Genomic DNA, 22849 nt, shown 5'->3' on the forward strand with positions numbered 1-22849 from the left:
AAGATGAATCTCGTAATAATTATTAATAAACATTGATTTTTGTTGTTTTTAATAAATACATAACATCGTATGTACAACATAATATGTATGCACAAAATTCGCTTTTCTTCGTAAATTCGATTATACGGATTTTCGATTATCCGAATGCCTAACGACAATAATTAGTCCGGTTAATCAAGTTTCTACTGTAAATATACTCCATTAAACAAAATAAGTCTTTTATAACAACAATAATAATTTATTTACAATTTCAAACACTCTAAAACATTAGGTATAGTATCACTTTTATATTTACAAAGCATTCTTAGTAAATTTAGTTTCTTTTCATTAGTTTTGGAAGATTCTAGTTCATATAGTGTACAGAGATTTATTAGAAGGCTCTCATTCAATCCTCTTTCTGGGTCTGAGTTTATAGCCTTTTGTAAAACGGCTATGGCTTCTTTTAGACGTCCCATGTAGAGTAGGCAGACTGATAGGTTGTTTGCGACCTGTGAAAAATAATGTTTTTGGTTAGTTTATTTTGTGTAAAGAGGTTTTATTTTGTCGTTAGTCGGTATCGGTGCGCCGTGGCGGCACGGAGCTGAGCCGGTGGATTTTGTATTTTTGTAGTGATGGGAATTCCATAACAACAATTATAAGTTTTTTTAGCTTTATAGAAAGTTGACAGTTGAGATAATAATGTTGAATCAGAAATAATATTTTCTATGGTATAAGTCGAGAAACGAGCAGATGGATCACCTGATAGTTAGCAATCGTCGCCACCCATAGACACTCGATACACCAGAGGCATTACAAGTGCGTTGCTGGCCTTTTGCGGATTAGGAATTTAAGGGTTGTTGGGGAATCAGGGATTGCAAAGATTGGGAAAGGGTAATTGGGCCTCCAATAACCTCAGTCACACAACGAAACACAACGCAATCGTTGTTTCACGTCGGTTTTCTGTGAGGCTGTGGTATTGGTGTTTCAGCCATTAGTGTTATGATTCAACGTATTAGATTTATATCTTACCATAATATTAGTAGGTTCTTGATCAGCGGCTCTGGCGAAGTTATTGTACGCGTCTTGGTACTTGCCGTGCGCTATGTCTATTAGGCCCATATCCACGTATTCACGGACGTCGGGAGTCGGACATCTGAGGGATGGAAGAAATAAAAAAATACGTTTAAAAACCCAATTCTAAAAACTAAAAACAAACAAGAGAAACGTATAAATATCTATTATTGGTCTTACGTACTGCTAGGTTACCCTCCCATTGATAGGTGTCATGAGCCCATAGCAAAATGCATAATATAGGGTGTTGATAATTAGTGAACGATATTTAAACACATGATTGTACTTATGATTACAAACAGCTTTCTCAAAGAAACTTTTTTTATACACCTACTAATTTTTTTAATCATAATAACAAAACCACAAAATTTCATTAGCACACGCGCGTAAATATCCAAAATACCTATTAGCCTTCCGATAACGCGAGTGCGGGCGTTTCTAAATTTTGATGTTTTTTTTTAAATTCCTTTTTTGAAGTCGGTTGAAAAATAGCGTTTTTTGTGATTTAATCGTACCCTATACCCTAGGTAGGTAGCTAGACAGCCTATAAGCTTATACCTATAAAACCAATACTGTAGGTAGCATAATATATCTATAAAAGGAGTAGGTACGAACATGTGATGTCGTGCGTCCCTGGCGGCGTCGAGGCAGGCGGTGGCGGCGCGCACGTGCCCGGCCAGCAGCCACAGCCGGCACAGCGCGCTGCACGCCGCGCGACGCGCGCCCGCGCTGCTGGCTTGTTGCTGCAGGGTACTTAGTATCCGGGCTGCTTGGCGGTAGTCCTGGGAAGGGATGAGAGGTGGTATTTTGTCATTTTTTATGGCTGTTAGTCTTATAAATACGTCATTTCTACGCATATAAAATGTAAATTTCTACGTATACCTAGAAGTGACGTCACGCGAGATTTCAAATCGATATAATAATATCTTCGAAAATAAAAAATACGTGTTTAATATTTTTAAAATCAACATTAATTTCTTTTTTTCTTAAAAACAACGTCGCCCCACATTAGGATTTTCTCCTGTGTCGTGTGTTCGTTTACAAACATACAAGTTCACATGCACGTGACACCCAGACCCGAAACAAAATCATCTCCCGTATTTTTTAGAGTAGCCCCTGAATTTAAGCCAGTATAAAAAACAGCATAATTAATTAATTATGGATGTTTAGTAAACAATTGGACATATACAATTAATATTAAATCATCTTACCTTCATAGCAATAGCGCAGTTGACGAGCGAGTGCATGACTCTCGTCTCTCTGCCCATCCAGAGACGAATGGACTCTGTTTTGTCCGTCTCCGTTATGGTAGCTGATCCGTCCTCTGTCTTGCCTTCACGGAGGTTTGATAACATCTAGAAAAATATAAACACATAATTAATACTTGTTGATTAATAATTAATAGTAGAGGTCAATATTTGATATAAGTTCTGAGTACATAAAGCTGATTGATACACCAATCTTTTTATGTAAGAAGCCGGTAAATGAGCAGACGGATCACCTGATGGTAAGCAATCGCCGCCGTCCATGGAAACCCGAAACACCAGAGGCGTTACAAGTACGTTACCAGCCTTTTGGGGGTTAGGAAATTAAGGATTGCTGAGGAATCGGGGTTGGGAAGATTGGGAACGGGGAGTAATTGGGCTTCCGGTAACCTCACTCACACAACGAAACACAACGCAAGCGTTGTTTAAAGTCGGTTTTCTGTGAGGTCGTGGTATCACTCCGATCGAGCCGTCCCATTCGTTCTGAAGTTACATTTTTAGTTACAAATAAAAGTTTGCATTTTAATATTAGACATTCTTCACATCCACATTTAGTTTTTATTTTTTGCTGATAATCTATAGCACAAACTTCGTATAATTCCTTTATTCTTACCGTTTGTATAACATCCAACATAGCATACAGTCTGTCGACCGCCTCGTCCGGTTTCCCGACATGCGCCGGCAGCTCTGCGACTAATAATCGCAGGGAGAACGGTACAAGACTGCCCGTGCGATTGTCGTACGAGTCTGGGTAGAACTGTAACAAATACATATATTTTAAAGATAAAGGACCATGCAAAAAATGTATGGGCAGTGTCCCATGTAACATGGGACAAGTTTCAATATCATTATTACGGTAACTTTCGTGAGACCCGAAACAACAATTTGTGGATCACACAAAGAGTTGCTCCGTGACGAGGAATCGAACTAGCTACCCGTTGCGCGGCAGCCAGTTGCCCAGCCACCGCACCAACCGTGCAGTCAAAGTTTAAAGATAAAGGACCATGCGACAATCGCCGCGTTATGGGCAGTGTCCCATCCCATCAACAGACATGGGACTAGTTTCAATATCATTATTACGTCCCATGAAAAGTACAGTACCAATTTTTTGTTTGGAAATCAAAGCATTTGTACAAAGTGTTGTTGTATAGGATAATATCGTTTCAACGTGTTGTGTTTATTAACACATACAAATATCAATACAGGTAAAATATCATTCATGTTATGTTATGGAGTAGGCTGCGCGACGTCACCGCGTCTGCGCACGCTGCTCATGATGAAGAGTCCCCCTGTGACTCGAAACTAGTAGAGCTTTTCTCCTTTAATTTACGTGAGTAAACCGTGATTTTTAGTTAAATACTAGCTGGCGTGGCAAACTTCGTACCGCCACAATAGGCACATGGTGTATAACATTGATACCCCAAATTTTCACCATTTGTGCTAAATAATTCCCGTGTAATAGAGAGAGAGCCTATTGCCATATGCTGGGCACGAATCCAGACTCCGTGTTATAACTGCGAAAATTTTCGAAAATCCGAAAAAAAACCCAGCAATATTATGTGTTACCCGGGAATAGAGCCCCGAGACCGAGACCCCTTGTACGGCTTGTATATTCATATGTTTTATTTCAAAAACGGAATAGCAAAGTAACAAACAAAATCTAAAATACATACTCTCGAAAAACATAACCCTCATTCTGGCGCAGTCGGGTAAAAGTACGTATTAGCATACCTCATAAAACATGTCAGGCTTGCTGAAATCTCCGAACGGCTCAGCCTCCTTGAGCAACGGGTCTGTGAGCTTGATCCGCAGCATCACTGCGAACCTCGTCAGCCAGAGTTGCAGCGAGCGCGGCGTGTGTTTCGTGGGGCGATGCATGCGACCCACACCTGGTAGGATGAGTTGTAGATGTTTAAGTAAAAATATGGAATAGGATTAGATTTGATTATTTTTAAATCTTATTGTCGAGAATAGTTAATGTGTAAAGGATAGTTGTGAGATGTAAAACAGTTTTAAAATTAGGATTGTTCCAATGTTTTTTTGTTTTTGTGGAATAGTAAGCAATACGAGCAGATGGAACAAACAGACAAATCCTTTAGAACAACAAATGTATGGTGAATTAAACGAATTTTAACCAACATTATGACCCCGAGTTATTACGAAACTATTCGTATCATATGGTGAAATAAGCTAATTTTAACCAATATTATGAGCCCCCGTTTGTTACGACACTAGTCGAGCTTATGCGAACAATTCTCGTGAATAAATAAATATCTCAATTATATTAGTATTAGTCTTTGGGCGACGCTATTCGTTTACCATTAAGTGATACTCTTCTAATTATATAAAAAAATCCATTAAATATAAAAAAAAAGTTAAGATATATAAGTTTCCTACCTTGTCCAGCAGCACTGATCAGTACATGAGTGAGGTTGATAGCTGCCCTCAAGTACCCAGTGCGCAGTAGTTCTCGCAGCCCCGCCTCGTCACGACTCACGTGTTCCGCCCTCACCACTCCTCGGCTACCGGCCGAACTTACTCCCAGGTACTTCACTGCTACTTCTTGGAGGGCATCGGCCTAAGGAAAAAGGGGAATTTTATACTACCTATAGAGTAGAGTTGTATTATCCCTAAGGCTAAGGCTACTAATTAGGCAACAGTATTCATAATACGAGTTTGTTATATGTTTAAAGTAATCGAAACGAGAGCGCATTCGGCGTTCTGATTGGTTGATTTATTTGAGCCAGCCAATAACGAGCGTCGAACGCGCTCTCGCAGCTCGGATCAGAGCCCTACTGAACTCCATCTGATGTGGTCTGATGGCTCAACACAAAGCAAGACTTTAAAGCCTATATTTTCATATGATATGCATAAACTTAAATCACATTAATTTTCAACCTGCTATTACTACTTGTCTTATAAGATTTTCATACATAATATAGTGAAGTTAAAAAGTTCAAACAAAAGGGACTACAAAACTATGACCATTTAAAAATATATAATTGAACTATCACTTACCAATTCCTCTTCGAGTATTAATCCAGGCATTGTTAGGACTTCTCTCTCAGGGAAGAACGAGCCTTTAGGTGAAGATTGTGCCTGCCAACAATATTAGATAGATAGATTCAACGACAAAATATTATTGTAAGATATGAAAAAGTTAACTGCATAGTTGGTGCGGTGGCTGGGCAACCAGCTGCCATACAGTGTATAGCAGATTCAATTGCTGCAAAGAGCAACCCTTTGTGGAATCAACAAATTGTTGTTTCGGGTCTGGGTGTCATGTGTATGTGAACTTGTATGTTTGTAATTACATCCACAATATAGGAGAAATTCCTAATATGGGGCAATGTTTTTTTTTTTAAATAAAGAAAGTACCTTCATCAATGTTTTCTTGGCTTCATCATTTGGTATCCAGGCATCTCTTCTCCTGTCCGCTTCTTTGTCTACAGGCTGGTTCTGTGATAAGAATTCAAGGTAATTTTAGGGGAAGTTTTGAAAATTAACTAACTATTGTTTCCAGAAAATTGATAAAGCTTGCATATTGTTTCTTTGAGAATTATTATTATAAGAATTACATGAATAGAAAACACTAAGAACTCTACTTTTATGTCTAAAACAATATAAGAGCCTTACTTTAATACTTAGTCCGTCCATCGCTTCAGCAAGTACTGTTGGGGTGGCAATACTGGGTTTAGTCGGAGCAATCTGTGGTTCAGGGCCAATAGTGTCGAAGAACGTTGATGGATCTGGTAAACTCGCTGCAGGCACTGCAGTAGACCCACTCACAGTAGGCAAAACATTTGTAAAAGTCATCTCCTCTGACGTCTTATGTTGTGTAAACGAAACCGACATATTTTGGGGAAAAAGATTATTTGTCGTCGTTTGATTGGCTAAAATGTTTAAAACAACTCATGTATTTTACATATCAATAATAAAATAATAAGTTTTAATAGAAAAATATGCATAAAATGTACCTGAAACGTTACCTTCGGGCTCGCCCAAATAAATGCTTTGTACCATGTCCGATGGCGACGTCCCGATTTCATCGAAAAACTGGGAGGCGGGTGGTACTTCCTTATCACCGAAATATTGACTCAGTGACGGTTTATTATCCATTTTTTCTGTTTATAGTTCGCTTTTATCACTAAAATACCTCGCAGATAACAAATACTGTGACATGACATGAATGCTGACAATTGACAATGACAATATTGACATTTGCTGAAAAAAATTTTTTCCGAGTTTTAACAATTTTGAGGCTTTTAGTTACTATATATAAACACATTGTTTAAATTCATATTTAATGTTACGAAATTTAATTTCTGTAGATGATTTTGAATCATCTACTGATGGAATTAATTAGTAAAACAGTAATTAATACTTTCATAAACTAGAACGCACCCATAAACTAGTTGTCAAATGTGACATCATGACATTTCTAATAAGTCAACTGTCAAACAGTCGCCTACTAATTTACGCTACTTTATAGTGACGAAAATTAATAAATTTTCCTTGAAAATCTTATTGGAAACTTCATTTGTCCTCAGTCATCAAATCAGGTGCGTTGAGTAATGTTACGTCGACAATAAACACGTCAATCAACCTTTATGGAGACTATAAACCATCCATTTTTGTACACTTGGTCAACTGTTAGTAGTTCATGGGTCCGATTTATTATCATATTTTTTATCAAAACGTTGTTTTATCTGTTTATATTTTGTAGGCACAAATGACGAACCAGGCGTCACCGGTTGAGGAGCAGGAGAAACTCCTGGACGAAGCTTTGAATGTAGTCAAAGTGCAGGTTTGTTTTTAATTATTATCTAATTGTTCTATAGACAATTTGTGGGCGTTATGTACGCGGTTTCCGCTTTTTTAAACACGTTTAAACTATTTTCCGCGGGTACCTTTTCTTTTTTTATTTCTTTTTTTTTTGTTTTAAAATGTGAACATTAATTGACAATGAGTATCTTTGTAAACAGGTTTTTAGATGAAGTTTATGTGATGATCTTTTTTAATTATATTGAACAGGTTATTGTTTTTAAACTATACAATAGTTGTTAAGATTATATATTAATGATTTTTATTTTTTAATTTTTGTAACTGTATAGAAATGACCATATGCTTAAATAAGTCAAAATGGGATATTGCACTCTCTATCTTACAATAAAATTATATGAGAATTACTGATAAGGATAAGTGTAAGAAATGTTATAATAATGATTTTATTATTAGAGAACTTTAAAACCAATTAAAAGTTTGGCTAATTTTATGATGTACCTATTATCAGCAAATAAAATAGCAAGGGTATTTGACTCTTATGAAAATTTCGAGATATACAAACATTTTAATGATTACTTGACACATTCACTGCCGACGAGGTCAATGCTGATTGACACTACCAGAGGATTTGCCTTCAACAGTCTTGATTTAGCAGTTAAAGAGAAACTTAATAATAGTTTTGTAATCATTAAATGACTCCGAGTTTGGCAGTAAAAACTCAGAAACAGAAATTTTTCATAAACCACAAAACTTAGGGGCATAGCAACTAACTCTGTTATTTTCATATTCTCATTTTGCAGGCATTTCAAATGAAGAGATGTCTGGACAAGTCCAAGTTGATGGATGCCTTGAAGCATGCGTCCACTATGCTGGGCGAGTTGAGGACTTCACTGCTGTCTCCTAAAAGCTATTATGAGCTTTGTATCCTTTTTTAAAAAAAACATATGGTTGTGATTTTAAATCTTAGTAATATTATAAATGCAAAAGTTTGTGTATATGTATGAAACAACAATTTGTGGATCACACAAAGAGTAGCGGAATCGAACCCGTTATATGTTGCGTGGTAGCTGGTTCCCCAGCCACCGCACCAATGGTGCAGCATTTATATAGTTCATTATATTGTATTTATGCACTTATGCCTACCCCTTTTGGTATTAACAGGTGTAACATTAAGTAAAAAGCAGCACAATTGTCTTGTCTTTAAGATCTAATTTGGCCTGAGGTTCATTTTATCTAGCCTTTCACACCCTATTAGGTAAGTGTTACATGAAGCAATGATATGAGTTTGTAACACAATATGATTATGTTGGTATAGAATATCTTTATGAGATTACCTACATCTTAATACTTGTACTTTCTTGAGATTTCTCTTAATCTTTCCATCTATACACACATTTTTGTACAATAATAAATGACATTCATATGCATGCATGACTATATAAGTATACTGCTAAAAAGATTCAGAATTTGTTTAGTACGAGTTTGCTTTACGTTTAAAGTATGTAATCGAAACGATCGCCCGTTTGGCGCTCTGATTGGTTGTATAAAAATTTGTTTGGGTCCTCCGTTTTTTTGTTTGAAGAGGGGGGGACTCATCCAAGTACATTTCCCGCCCTCTCTCATGCCTCAAGATCGGACTTACCTATTCTATAACCATGAGCCCATGTTTCGGGGCCCTTAAGACGACATTAAATTTCCCAAAGTTGCTGCCAACTTTAGAACGCAGGCTTTGCGCGAAAAAAGAAGGAATTGATTATTTGAACTTTTGTAATTTCTAAAATGAAATAAAAAATGGGAAGTTATTATATTTTGCTTACTCAGGTTGGGGACCCTGTATAATTAATACTCTGATATTTTCAGCCTCTGATATCTTACCAACCAAAACTCCTTAACTCCGAAAAAACAGACATGGCAATAACAGATGAGCTCCGTCACCTAGAGCTGTATCTCCTTGAGGAGTTCCAGAAAGGTCGCAAAGTGGCCGACCTGTATGAACTGGTGCAGTACGCTGGGAACATCGTGCCGCGGCTGTATCTACTCATCACCGTTGGCTTAGTGTACATCAAGACTAACTCTAATTTGAGACGGGATTTGCTTAAGGTATGTTAAAGAAAATTATTACAATAGGTAAATAATCAAATAATGTATCAGAGAGATTGCAAAAAACATTTAAAAAAAGAGTAACGATGGAGTTTCTTCTTCGTTCTTCTCCATTCGAAGCAACACTTTGGAACGAGCGCCTAGCTTCACTGACAGACAGATTGACGGACAATTCAATTTGACGTTTCAAAAGTGCCTTATTTAGGATTAATTGAAATAAATGCTTTGAATTTGACTTTGGCTTTACTAATCTATAAATCTATATCCCTACAAGGGCTTCAGATCGAGATTGAAAGTAACGATTTATCTAATAAAGTTAACCTTGTTTGTTTAAACGCCCTAATTTGCGGAATTACTGGTTGGAATTGAATAATTATTTTTGTGTTGGATATAATATAGTCCATTTATCGAGGAAAGTTATAGGCTATATAACATCATTTTACGATCAATAGGAACCGAGCAGAGCGGTTAAAATCGCGCCGGAATAGTTAGTAAGTTAATATACTCAGTTAAAAATTTGAAATTATATTAAATCTTCAAAAGGCGACTTTTTATTTACTAACTGGCAAATTAAACAATACATATTATTATTGCTAGTCGATCCCACATAAACACTCCCTTCGATCCTTTTCTAACCAAGCTCAATCTTTCAGGACCTGGTAGAGATGTGCAGAGGAGTCCAGCACCCTCTCCGAGGTCTCTTCCTGAGGAACTACCTGCTGCAATGCACCAGGAATGTCCTACCTGATACCTCTGAAGCACAGAACGAGAATGAAGGCGTGGTAAGTAATTTTGGGTGAAGGAAATCGTTTTGTATTAGTTTCTTTCTTTTGTATTAGTTTTTTGCGATTTAGTTCTTATTGTTCAGGTGTTAAGGTCGTCTTTCATTAGCCTTGAGCGGTTAGTATTCTTTATTTATATGACCTTCTATGGATACGCGATTATTACATGAATTGAATTGACGATTGCTTTGCTTGCCGCGTTGACTGCGGCTGGACGGCGGGTGGCCCACTCGTTGACAACTCGCTGCTAGCACGCCCGTGAATGATTCAAGCAAACAAACGACTATATTTGTAAATTCGTCTACTATTTGACTGCGCGACATTTATTATTTGACCACCCGACGTTCACTCGTTGGCCATGCGCCGTCCACCCGTGGACCACCTGTCGACAACGAGTTGAGGCGGTGCTGGTCAACTGCCGGATGGCTCTAATTAGCGATGCCACATAGGTCACCGGAGTTAGCGAAGCATTTGCCTTCAACAGTTTTATGATGGCTGTCAAAGACTTACTTTACTGTAGATACGAGAGTCAAACAATAAATACATATATGAAGCACCGAGGCTTTGAAGTATCGAAATGTTAGTAATGGTATAATAGTTCCTACTAGTATAATGTCAATTAAATGTCCAATTCTTATCTTTTGCATGCATTAAAGTGATTTGATTTGATCTTTTCTCTTCAGGTAAAAGATGCGATCGACTTCGTGCTGATGAACTTTGCCGAGATGAACAAACTGTGGGTCAGAATGCAGCATCAAGGACACTCCAGGTAAATATTATACACCCTTTTTTAAGAGGAGTCTGGGGGGGAATACATCCCATTACTTCTCCCGCATTAGGCGAGGCGTGAGGGAATTCAGACTCTTACTGAATAAAACAATCTGCAATCGCCGCTGTCCGTGGACGCTCGAAACACCAGAGGCGTTACATGTGCGTTGCTGGCATTTTAGTGGTAAGGAATTTAGAGATTATTGGGGATTGGTAAGTTTCGGAAGGGGGTGTAATAAGGCCTCTGGTAACCTCACTCACATAACGCAAGCGTTGTTCCACGTTGGTTTTCTGTGAGACCGTGGTATCACTCCGATCAAACCGGCCCATTCGTCTCCAAGCATGGTTCTCGCACACTTATTACTATGTATTATAATGTTTTCCTCACATTAAAACCAATATTCCCTCACCAGGGACAAGGAGCGTCGTGAACGTGAAAGATCAGAGCTCCGTATCCTGGTTGGCACGAACCTGGTCCGTCTCTCCCAGCTGGAGTCTGTGACAGTGGAGGACTATGGCAGACTGGTGCTGCCTGGGATCCTGGAACAGGTCGTCAGCTGCAGGGATGCCATCGCCCAGGAGTATCTCATGGAGTGTATTATACAGGTTAGTATTTGATGGTGAAAGTTTATTTTGCCAGTGGATTTTCGACTTTATTGCAAAGTGTTAATTGATGCTGATGGTCTATTGTCTAATTTTGCCAGTGGATTTTCGACCTTATTGCAAAGTGTTATGGTTTTGTTTCCTTTTCTGGGTGTTTTGTTATTGAAAATGCATCTGATTGGTTGGAGGAAATTGAATATAGGTACGCTTATAAGCCCAACTTTATGTGTGCGTGTCCTCTAATCGATGAACTTAATACAATTTTCTAGTGGCAGTGACTTTTAAAAATATACTTTTGTTGTCTTTTAATTATCGTCTTTTTAGCCTGGTTAAAACGCTGTTTACTCAAAAAAAAAAAAAAAAAAAAAGCGTTTATATAAAAATACAATATTTTATGTCAATATAGCACCTTAAAGGGGGAAGCGGTTAACTTGAATAAATAAACCTTATACTCACCAGTGGCTTCGCCCGCGTTTTTGTGGGATAAAAAATCCTATCACCCAAGTCAGCTCATACCCTGTTTGTATACTAAATATCATCAAAATCTGTTCACTAGTTTCAGCTTGATTTACCGTCAAACATCCAAACAAACAACCTTTACAATATTTACACGCAATATTACAATATTTACAATATTTATAATATTTATACGCAATGTAAAAATTCACCACCTATATATCTGGTTACCCAGGTATTCCCCGACGAGTTCCACCTGGCGAACCTGCAGCCGTTCCTCAAGTCGTGCGCGGAGCTGCAGCCCGGAGTCAACATCAAGAACATCATCATCGCACTCATTGAGAGACTCGCTACTTATAGCCAGGTAAACTAGTTTCATGGAATAATATAGTATTATGTTTGGTGTAAAAAATAGTAAATTGTCACACTTCTCTTGCCTTATATTATTATATTCTTTGGCATCATTATCTGAATGCACGGTTGGTGAGGTGGCTGGGCAACTGGTTGCCGCGCAACTTGTAACTCTGTAAACCACAAATTGTTGTTTCGGGTCTGGATGTCATGTGTATGTGAACTTGTATTTTTATAAACACATCCACGAATTCCACGATACAAGAGAAAATTCTAGTGTGAGGCAAAGCTTACAAAGTTTTTGAAGGTAGAAAATCCTCCAATGGCTTCTCCCTCTTTGGGCGAGGCCAGAGGGAGTATCAGACTCTTACTGTCTAAAAACCACCCATTCCTACTCTTTCTCTACAAGCCGGAACCCCGATAAGGTCGGTCGTCAGGTCTTCCGCGGCTCCGTAAATGCACATCCGCTATGCTAAGGTTTTATTCAGACCCTTGTAACGCAGTGTAATATTTCTAAAGAACAACAAAATCAGACTACAAGCTGCCTTAATCGACAGTGACGCCACCTAGTCATCGCGAAAAAATCCATCATTATAGTTTTATTATTTATGTATTTTTTGCCGTGGTCGTCCCAATGCAGGGCAAAGGCCTCCCTACTCTCCTTCCACTCATCTCTTATTAAAGTTATAGTTTTATGGCTAATATAATAATATTGTTTGTTTTACAGAGAAACGAAGGCAATATAAACTTGAGCGTGGTTCTAGAAGATGGGAAAGAACAAGAGGTTCAACTCTTTGAGGTGTTCTCTGACCAAGTGGCTGCTATTACACAGGTAAAATTAACTTTATTGTTATGTGATTATAGTCTATTATTGTAATGTATTTGGCTCTTAAACATTGTCGTATCTAAATGTGATTCTACGTAAATATCTTATACGTGAGGGATAAGGTTCGAAACGTACCAATGCTAAGTACCAATGTAACTTTTTCCATGTTATATGTTGTACTTTCTAAGATTATTCAGCCACCACTGACAAACGGTGAATCGTGAGGAAACCTGGGCTTATAATTTCTAATAATAAGTTTGAAATCGCCAACCCGCATTGAGCAAGCGTAGTAATTAATGCTCAAACCTTCGCCATGCGAGAAGAGGCTTTGGTCAGCAGTGGCCACTTATAGATTGTTAATGATATTGTAATCATCTTATTTTCGGCGAGCGAAGCTGCGCTTAGCTAGTTTCTAATAAGACTTTGATTAACATAAGTGGTGAACCCATAAAACAATTAATTTATAAGACAAATAATTATCTTTAAAACAATTACAGCGGCCAAACGTCGGCCCATTAAACATAAAAAAAACAAAAATAATATACTTATATTATAATTTCCACATCTAGAGTCGCACAGACATGCCCCCCGAAGACATGTTGTCCCTTCAGTTGGCACTACTGAAGCTGGCCCAGAGGTGCCACCCTGACAAACTCAACTACGTCGACCGAGTACTCGCACATACGGACAAGATTTGCGCCGATATACATCAAGCTAGGTAACGTATTTTTAGAGATTATTGTTAACTCAACGTCCTGCGTGAGCGACCTAGAAGCGAACGCGAAGCGGTGCGGTGACACGCGAATTCAATGCGATGCGGTGTGGTTATGTCCTATGTGCATGTGAATCGTTTTGTTTTGTTTCTGTTTCCGACATTATAAACAAAATGTGACGGCACCGTTCATCTGACGACTTGATCGCGTTTGCGCCGCACCGCGGAATAAGCCGGTGAATGAGCAGACGGATCACCTGATGGGAAGTAATCCCCGCCGCCCATGGACACTTGAAACACCAAGGGCTACAAGTGCGTTGCCTTTTGGGGGTTAGTAATTTAAGGGCTGTTGGTGAATCCGGGTTTGGGAAGATTTGGAAGGGGGTAATTGGGCCTCCAGTAACCTCACACAACAGAAGCGTTGTTTCACGTATTCTGTGAGGCCGTAGTTATCACTCCGGCCAATCCGGCCCATTCGTGCCGAAGCATGGCTCTTTCACACTTAACTTAAATAAATGTTCATGAAAAAAATCTTAACCTAATATTTTTGTTCCAGCGGCAAAACCCACTTAGAACACAACACGGCAGTCTTCAAAGAACTGATGAAGATCCTCAAGCTGCCAGCAGACCATTACAAGAACATTCTGACGCTGATCAAGCTGCAGAACTACTCACCGTTGATCAGACACCTGAACCACCCCGGACGGATCATGATAGCGGTGCATTTGATCAATGATGTGCTGGAAACTGACTGTCTGATATCTACTCCGGAGGATGTGAGTGATTTTTATTGTTATTTTTAATCTCTTGACTAGAATACTGATTGCAAACGATCAGATCAAACCTAGATGGTATTTTGCCGCCCATGGACACTTGAAAACACAAGAGGCGTTACAAGTGCGTTGCCGGCCTTGATGGTGTAGGTTAGAATTTTAAGGGTATGAATTGGGGAATCGGGGACTGTAAGCGACACTGTGGGACAAGGGTAGAATTCTCGGACATTTTCAATTGTTTTTCTGGAATTGGGTAGTTTACTCAGTAACTAAATGATTTCGAATTTTCAATACAATAAAATATTCAAAAAGAATCACTCTGTCATTCATAGATTTGATGACCTACTTAATTTTGCGAATTCGAATACTTAATTATAGATTTCTAGAATATTAACTAGACTAAACTTAGGTCTTTACTAATCGCTTTCAGATGGTATTAAGATCTTATACTCTATTCTAACGATGAAATGTTACAAACAGGTGGAGTCAGTGCTATCGATGTTAGACGTGCTAGTGAAGGACCAGCCAGACCAGCCCACCGCCGAGCCTGACGTCGAGGACTTCATGGAGGAGCAGGGGCTACTGGCCAGGTACGTTACCATGTTGAAACTATGTAGTTTACCTCTATTTGTGTAAGCTTGGTTAATAATAACGCTTTAATAATAACGCGCTACTTAAGTGTGACCCCAACTCTATTCGCTTTGTCAGCAAATCCCCCTTCACTTCTAGTAGTAAGCAATTAGTTATAAGATCATTGTCAAGTTAGCGATAATTTAATTATAAATACATGTAAGTCTACTAGAATTAGCATTATTATTACCATACTGTAAGACTAAATTAAGTATCCATCACTTAATTCGCTCGATTTGAATAATTATGTTTGTGTTGAATTTATCGAGGAAGGCTATGGGTTATAAAACATCACCCTATGACCACTAGAAGCTGAGTAGAGCGGATGAAACTGCGTGGAAGTAGCTATAGTGTGATTATAAAATTTTAATAACAATTTTCTCCCCAACAGACTGATCCACCACTTCAAATCCGACTCAGCGGACCGCCAGTACCTGATACTGTCGGCGGCGCGCAAGGCCTTACAGGCGGGCGGCGCCGCGCGCATACAGCATACCTTCCCACCCATCGTGTTCCACGCCTACAGGCTCGCGCATACTTACAAGCAGCTCAGGGAGACGGTGAGTTGCTTAACTTGGTATTTTTAAACAAACAGGGGCTTTAGTTAGAGCAGTGCAAGAGGGACGGTGCTATGTAGGTTGTATAGCTCCGTCCCTCTCGCACTGCTCAGTGATCGACCATTCTGACACAATAGGGTATATGCATGTATTTTTTAAATGTTTTTAAATGGTAATTTACATCATTATATAAATGTTAAAAAAAACCAGCACCAAAAAAAAAAAAAGGAATTCGGGTAAAAAAAGCAGTTTTAAAATAATAGATTCGTAACAGCATTTTAAACGACCGTCATTTTGGCGCGCTCGCGTGACGTCAAAGTCTATAATAACAGTTGAAACTGCAAAGTGTTTTGGGTCATAATTTGTATATATTTCGTGTTTTACGTGAATTCACTTCAATTACATAATGCAACAGGATAGTAAACCGACTTTTAAATATTGTATCGTGCCCAAGTGTAAAAATACAAATAGAAATGCACCAAATAAAGTATTTTTTCTTGTCCCGAGAGGTGAGGACGTAAGGAGAAAGTGGTGCAAAATCATGAAAAGGGACATGATATCTCAATAATAATATATTCTATATAATGAAAGTGCAGTGATCGCTAGCAGTTCAAGCAGTCATCATCATCACCATCATCCCGTGTTAGTCCAGTGCTGGACAAAGGCTGAGCCTTATGTCCAACCGTGGACATAAGCCTCAGCCTATGTACTTATGAGAACTTGAGGGAGTGCAAGGCACGCCACTTATACTCAAGCAAAGTGTCAAGTTAATGATACAAAGCAGCCTCAGCTTCAGATAATATGTTTTTCACACAATACAATAAATAACCTTAAAATGTTCTCCCATTCGCATTTTAAGGTTATGTTATTTCCAGTCTATTTATATTTACTTATAGGTAAAAATTATCCAAAGAAGGCGTCGAAAACCAAATAAATATAATATTTATTGTGTAATTACCTTGCTGCTTTCACTCCTTTTATTTCAGTAGACGTAAAATCGGAATTTGATGTGAAATACGCGGTCATCATAAACACATCAATTTTTGGAAGATTGTCCGATTGTGCCTTGACGTAACCAATATCAGTCATTTCCTGTGACTTTCCTGCCACTCTTTTACGAAACAATATCACTTCAATATCAACTCAAAATCACAAAAAAACTGAATTTCGTTGCAAGCATTCAACAATAGCACTTGTTGATATTTGTTATTATAGACTTTGACGTCACAAACTACTCTGACCAATAGCAATGCGTTTCAACTAATTTGAATTTCCCGCTTATTTTGTGCATTTTGCAATAATTATTTTCTTATTCAAAACAAAATTATATTGAAAATTATTGATAGATTTATAAATCTAAAGGAAAAGAGATTATATGAAAAAAAAATTATCGTTATTTGAATCATGCGCATATACCCTATTGTAATAGCAGACTAAGGCCCCAGATCACCTGCGGACCTACTCTAATTCAACGAACGAACGAACGAAAAATCGTCGCAGATTGCATACTACAATTCTATTTATTGCGAACTTTCATGGACAAAAATGAAGATAAATAAATAGGTTTTGATATGAAATTAAAAATGAAACGTTATTTCAAGTACATACATAATTCTATTAGTAAATCAATAAAACCTACGGCCGAAGATTAAACGAAACTTCGGATTCGAGAACCGGAGTAGGCCCCCAGATCACCGGGTGGTATAAGCTACTTGTGTCGTCCATAGACACCTGCAACACTAGAGGCGTTACAATTGCGTTGCCTGGTTGGCCAATATCAAAGGTTACCACCAAAGACACTCATGACAAATTCTGTAACGTGCATTGTTCGAGTACGTCCAAATAGTTTCGTGCCATACCAGAGCTTATGATCTTGAGTAGTCTATGCGTCACCTTGCCTGGTCGGAAGATCGTCCTTGTCTTAGGGAACTTTACTGTCTGTTATGAATTTCCATCGGTTTTTTTTATCAAACAAGCGGCATATTATAATAATAATATTGTTTCAGGACGACATGTGGGAGAAAAAGTGTCAGAAGATATTCCAGTTCTGCCACCAGACTATCACCATGCTGGTCAAGGCTGAACTAGCTGAACTGCCACTCAGGTACTGTCTTCTGTTGTCTTTAATTAATACATTTTAGGTTTGAATCATAGGTCTTTTTTATCACCACCTATTCTATCTCCGGGTGTCGTAATAGCTAACTAAGAGTTTTTATTATTATATAGAAACCTCGTGAAGTTGTTAGTCTACCCAACTGTATTGCTGTGCACCCAACGACTGCACGGTTGCGGTAATTGGGTGACCTGAGTGCCATGCAACGTGTCACGGGTATCGGTTCCCGCGCCGGCCAAAAAGTTTTAAAGACTATTTTGTGCCTAAAATTACTATTACTAGCCCGGAGTTAGGAAGTTTGTCCAGTGCCCAGCCTCTTCCTACAATTGCGTCAGTCTGCCGAACCTATCTTTCAAAGAGTACGGGAATAGAGTGTGAACCAGTGTTTGCGCACTCGCTTGTGCAGTAGACTTATCTCTTGCGTAGTGGGCTAGTCTAATTAGACAGACTAGCCACCGTGATCGAAATCGATCGGGAGATTTATTAATCTACCCAACCTTTCAAGTATGCTACTCAACTTGCATGATTACTATCATAAATAACAAATTATTCCACAGGTTATACCTCCAAGGCGCGCTGGCTATAAGCGAGATCGGGTTCGCGAACCACGAGACGATAGCGTACGAGTTCCTGTCGCAAGCGTTCTCGCTGTACGAGGACGAGATCTCGGACAGCAAGGCGCAGCTCGCCGCCATCACGCTCATCATTGCCACTTTTGAGCAAATTAATTGTTTCGGTAAGTAAATTGTTTAGATTTATTTCTATTAATCCTATATTAGGCACTTTTGATACGTCAAATTGAATTGTCCGTCAGTCTAACTGTCAGTTAAGCTAGGTGTATACGATTTCTATTACTTTTTATACATAGTTGGTAAAGAAGCGATTAATCTTCTTTTATAGGTAATGGTCTGTAGTTTAGTATAATTGGATTTGATTTGTACACAAATGCGCTTTGCGTTCGGCGCTGTAATTGGTTGGTTTATTGAAGCCGGCCAATCAGCGTCGATGTGCTCATTTCGTTTCTTTTAAGTGATTTCATTTTCCCTTTTAAGATTTATATTGAATCGAAAGTTAAATCAGAATTAATAGAAATCAGTTTTCTACCACTTCCAATGTTTCCATTAGTACTAAACTATGTGTACCAAAGAATATGATTGGTGGAAACCAAACGCTTCCTCAACAACGTAGCGTAGCACATCTCTGATGGAAAAGCAACCTAAAGCAGGAGTTTATTATAGGACTATGTTTAAATAACTTTATTTAAATCTAAGTAAATAAGACTTAATTAATAAAACAATATTTCTTTGATTTTGTTGATTATAACGCCTAATTCAAGCCAAATTTATCCTCCATTCTATCATACCCCTTCCCCCCAGGCGCGGAGAACGCGGAGCCGATGCGTACGCAGTGCGCGCTGGCGGCCAGCAAACTGCTGAAGAAGCCCGACCAGTCCCGCGCCGTCGCACTCTGCGCGCATCTCTTCTGGAAGGCGCCCAAGGATGGGAAGCAGGTATGTATGGTTGTGACCAGTCCCGCGCCGTCGCACTCTGCGCGCATCTCTTCTGGAAGGCGCCCAAAGATGGGAAGCAGGTATGTATGGTTGTGACCAGTCCCGCGCCGTCGCACTCTGCGCGCATCTCTTCTGGAAGGCGCCCAAGGATGGGAAGCAGGTATGTATGGTTGTGACCAGTCCCGCGCCGTCGCACTCTGCGCGCATCTCTTCTGGAAGGCGCCCAAGGATGGGAAGCAGGTATGTATGGTTGTGACCAGTCCCGCGCCGTCGCACTCTGCGCGCATCTCTTCTGGAAGGCGCCCAAGGATGGGAAGCAGGTATGTATGGTTGTGACCAGTCCCGCGCCGTCGCACTCTGCGCGCATCTCTTCTGGAAGGCGCCCAAGGATGGGAAGCAGGTATGTATGGTTGTGACCAGTCCCGCGCCGTCGCACTCTGCGCGCATCTCTTCTGGAAGGCGCCCAAGGATGGGAAGCAGGTATGTTTGATGGTTTTAAATATTGCTCTTTGGTATTTCTTTTTTAATACCGTGTAACCGTCACATAATCATGTTTTGGGTAAAATATTGTGGGAGTAAAACACCGATGAGCTGGTATTACCTTATGTTTTGATTGACGGTGGGGAAGCTTTACTATAAGACTTGGAAGTGTTTGTTTGTTTGGGATATTTACCTCACTAAAATCACTCCGGTGGCAACCATCTGCGCCTGTAGTAGTCTTTTAAGTAGACCTACTCCGGAGTCCCCTCGCATTGTTGTGATTATAGTTACATAGCTACAACAAAATTTCTATCTAAATCAAATCCCTTTTTTTTTTGTATATGACTTCAAATTTAATACAAATACTCGTAATTATTGTACTAAAGTTAAGAAATACTTAATTTATTTTTGACTAAGAAAACTATCCAATTCACGACCTGTTTGGTAAATGTGGGAATTATGACTAATGTCACCTAAAGAGGTCTTTGTTCAGCAGTAGTCGTGTTTCGGTTGATGCTAACATTATACCCCCCCAGTGGGCGCTGAACGACGCGTCCCGCGCGCTGGACTGCGTGAAGAAGGCGGCGCGCGTGGCGCAGCAGTGCATGGACGGCGGCGTGCAGGCGCAGCTGCTGGCAGAGCTGCTCGGCCGGTACGCGCTGCTCCGCGAGAGGGGGAACCAGATGCTCACCACCACGCTTATTGATGCCGTTAGTATTGTTTTTAGTTTTAAGAAAATTAAAAATCTGTTGTTTATGTACCTAAGATACAATGGAAAATACATTGTGTCTCGCGTGGATTATCCACGTTTCGGTACACAAATGGTTAATAATGAGTGAATTGCGAAATGCAAGATTTTAAACTACTTAACCCTTAGTAACTTTTTTTTGAAGGGGTTGTAAATCATGCAATGTCTTCTCCCGCCTTGGGTAAGGCGAAAAATAATGTCAGACTCAAGTGTTATCCTCTGTAACCTAAAGTGTGATTTATACTTTGCCTCATAACTCAGCTTAGAGTTGAGATTACTCAACTTAATTTATACTTTGTCTCAATTTCAATTATAAAATTAATTATATAAACGACGAAATGAATAAAATGGCATTACGTGCTATAATATGTACCTCTACCTACCCCTTTGGGGTAAAAGACGTGTTGTTGCTTGCTGTTTATACAAATGAACCTTCACAATCCAATTCCCCATTAACCGTTAAATTCCTAAACACTAAAAGGCCGGCAACGCACTTCCAACGCCTCTAGTCTTTCAAGTATGGGCGACGGCGATTGCTTATACCGGCTTATACCATAAAAATATTAAGACAGAAAAATAAAATACCGAAGATTTATCAATAAATCCGAAAAACATACGAACCAGTGTACCTAACTATTAAACTATCACCTCTACTAACCTAACACAACCTCAAAACAGGTGATCCAAAAGATTCGCGAGGAACTAGCGAACCTGGACCAGTCGGAGGAAGTGGAACAGATCACGAAGCACTTCCACAACACGCTGCAGCACCTCAAGAACCGCATGGAGTGCCCCGACCCTGACGGGCTGGGGTATGAGGGACTCACGCTGTCCTAACTTGTATAGTAGCTGGTGATTGACGGCCGAAATTAGTGAATACAGTATTCCCTTAGTACGAGTTGGTTTACGTTTAAAGTAATCGAAACGAGAGCGCGTTCATCTCTCATTGGCTGATACATTCAGAGCGCCGAACGCGCTCTCGTTCAACGTAAAGCAAACTCGTACTAAGGCTACAGTATTACCTTAGTTCAAGTTTGCGTTATGTTCAAGGTGAGAGTGGGTTCGGCGCTCTGATTGTTTGGTTCATTTGCATTAGCCAATCACAGCGCTGAATGCGGTCTGATTGAGATGAGAGTGGGTATGGCGCTCTGATTGGTTGGTACATTCGTATCGGGCAATCACAATGCTGAACGCGCTGTCGTTTAGTTCTCGGTGAACGTAAAGCAAATTCGTACTAAGGATGAATTGAATTCAAATGTATTGAATTAAAAACCTAGGTCGATCCAGGTTATTTCGGCCGTTTAACTAATATATGTTTGCAAGCATTTTTTGTGATATTTGTGTCGTATCGAATTCTTAAGTCTTTGACTGCCAATAGAAAACTGTTGAAGGCAAATCCTCCGCTAACGTAGGTCACCGGTGACCACCACGGCGTTCAATGTGTTAAAGGAAAAAGTAAAGTTAAAAATCACAAAATTACTCTTGCATTAACGTTGTAATATTAGAAAAATATAGTTAAGTTTTAAAATGAGTATCGGCACTATTGCACTTGTCGATAAATTGTTAAGAAATGTTAGTGAAACGTGACCATGTTGAAAAAACAACAATATTTGTAAATTACTGCAATAATTGGCAAAATTGCCACTCATTTTGGCAATTTACTGCATTTGTTAGTGAAAAATTACTATAAATGTTAATAAAATTACCAACTTTGGGAAATCGCTGAATAAATCAGATTCAATTCAAAATTACGGTTTATGTTACGTGTTAATGTTAATTAAAAATCACGGTTTACTCACGTACATTAATGGAGAAAAGCTCTACTAGTTTCGAGTCACAGAGAGACTCTTCATCATGCGTGCGCAGATGCAGCGACGTCGCGTAGCCTACTCGTCAGTAGGCTTTTCTCCATTAATGTACGTGAGTAAATCGTGATTTTTAGTTAATTTAGTATGTCTCACGATAGTTAGTATAAAAAAATCTTAAGAAAAAAAAAATCGTGCTATTTCCATATGTGTTAAAACATTACTGATTACAACATCAACAGACTTATATAATATTGTTAGAATGTCGGAATGTTTGTCAACTGCCTACATTCCTTTGATGATTATTAATAATTATTATTATAAATATCTTTGTTTTAATCTCACATTGTAATAATAAGTGTAAATAGAAGATAAAGTTTATTACTTTAATTAATTAATCTATTTTGTAAGTTATATGTATGTTTTATGGCAGTTTTATAGAAGCAATATAATATGTGTTATTTTTATTTGTGTGTTTTATTTTTCCCTGTCAAAAGTATCTTTGTAATTCATGTAAAATTTTATAAAAAAATAG

The 22849-nt window shown here is 38.9% G+C and overlaps 2 protein-coding genes across 7 annotated transcripts; one reads left to right on the forward strand and one right to left on the reverse strand.

Moving 5' to 3' along the window:
* Nucleotides 1-215: 215 nt before the first annotated feature.
* LOC118277351 (trafficking protein particle complex subunit 12) lies at nucleotides 216-6520 on the reverse strand. 2 transcript variants are annotated; one of them, XM_035596107.2, is made up of 11 exons: nucleotides 6305-6520; nucleotides 5952-6208; nucleotides 5694-5774; nucleotides 5334-5414; nucleotides 4713-4893; nucleotides 4047-4204; nucleotides 2929-3072; nucleotides 2262-2405; nucleotides 1666-1832; nucleotides 1009-1132; nucleotides 216-488 (listed from the first exon to the last, which is right to left on the reverse strand). In XM_035596107.2, exons 1-11 carry the CDS (start codon nucleotides 6432-6434, stop codon nucleotides 243-245), a joined length of 1713 nt encoding a protein of 570 aa, XP_035452000.2. In that variant the 5' UTR covers nucleotides 6435-6520; the 3' UTR covers nucleotides 216-242. The 2 variants fall into 2 exon arrangements, with proteins under 2 accessions (XP_035452000.2, XP_035451999.2); XM_035596106.2 differs by having other exon boundaries at nucleotides 6293-6520.
* A 207-nt stretch (nucleotides 6521-6727) lies between these two features.
* LOC118277349 (vacuolar protein sorting-associated protein 35) lies at nucleotides 6728-22781 on the forward strand. Of its 5 annotated transcripts, none has more exons than XM_035596105.2 (18): nucleotides 6728-6877; nucleotides 7042-7122; nucleotides 7901-8021; nucleotides 9007-9200; nucleotides 9854-9982; nucleotides 10666-10751; nucleotides 11164-11356; nucleotides 12045-12173; nucleotides 12888-12992; nucleotides 13556-13704; nucleotides 14255-14474; nucleotides 14952-15061; nucleotides 15493-15661; nucleotides 17665-17762; nucleotides 18329-18507; nucleotides 19148-19281; nucleotides 20298-20471; nucleotides 21188-22781. In XM_035596105.2, the coding sequence occupies exons 2-18, from the start codon at nucleotides 7048-7050 to the stop codon at nucleotides 21344-21346; spliced, it is 2424 nt and encodes an 807-aa protein (XP_035451998.2). In that variant the 5' UTR covers nucleotides 6728-6877; nucleotides 7042-7047; the 3' UTR covers nucleotides 21347-22781. The 5 variants fall into 5 exon arrangements, 4 of the variants coding, with proteins under 4 accessions (XP_035451998.2, XP_050552177.1, XP_050552178.1 ...); XR_007705664.1 differs by lacking the exon at nucleotides 21188-22781 and adding an exon at nucleotides 19362-19521 and having other exon boundaries at nucleotides 6785-6967; nucleotides 20298-20446; XM_050696220.1 differs by lacking the exon at nucleotides 21188-22781 and adding an exon at nucleotides 19362-19441 and having other exon boundaries at nucleotides 6785-6967; nucleotides 20298-20442.
* Nucleotides 22782-22849: the final 68 nt, after the last annotated feature.

This window comes from Spodoptera frugiperda, chromosome 10, assembly GCF_023101765.2.
Source record: "Spodoptera frugiperda isolate SF20-4 chromosome 10, AGI-APGP_CSIRO_Sfru_2.0, whole genome shotgun sequence".
In the NCBI taxonomy this organism is placed as follows: Eukaryota; Metazoa; Arthropoda; class Insecta; order Lepidoptera; family Noctuidae; genus Spodoptera; species Spodoptera frugiperda.

What these genes read in the sequence shown, in the direction of transcription:
- LOC118277349 (XM_035596104.2), top strand. Translation starts at nt 6,926, where the DNA reads ATGGAGACTATAAACCATCCATTTTTGTACACTTGGTCAACT. An exon ending in TGATATCTACTCCGGAGGAT is followed by an intron (nt 14,475 to 14,951) that starts GTGAGTGATTTT and finishes TGTTACAAACAG; the next exon opens with GTGGAGTCAGTGCTATCGAT. An exon ending in CGCCCAAGGATGGGAAGCAG is followed by an intron (nt 19,282 to 20,297) that starts GTATGTATGGTT and finishes ATACCCCCCCAG; the next exon opens with TGGGCGCTGAACGACGCGTC.
- LOC118277351 (XM_035596106.2), bottom strand. Translation starts at nt 6,434, where the DNA reads ATGGATAATAAACCGTCACTGAGTCAATATTTCGGTGATAAGGAAGTA. An exon ending in GATCAGTGCTGCTGGACAAG is followed by an intron (nt 4,205 to 4,712) that starts GTAGGAAACTTA and finishes TCATCCTACCAG; the next exon opens with GTGTGGGTCGCATGCATCGC. An exon ending in AAGAACCTACTAATATTATG is followed by an intron (nt 489 to 1,008) that starts GTAAGATATAAA and finishes TATTTTTCACAG; the next exon opens with GTCGCAAACAACCTATCAGT.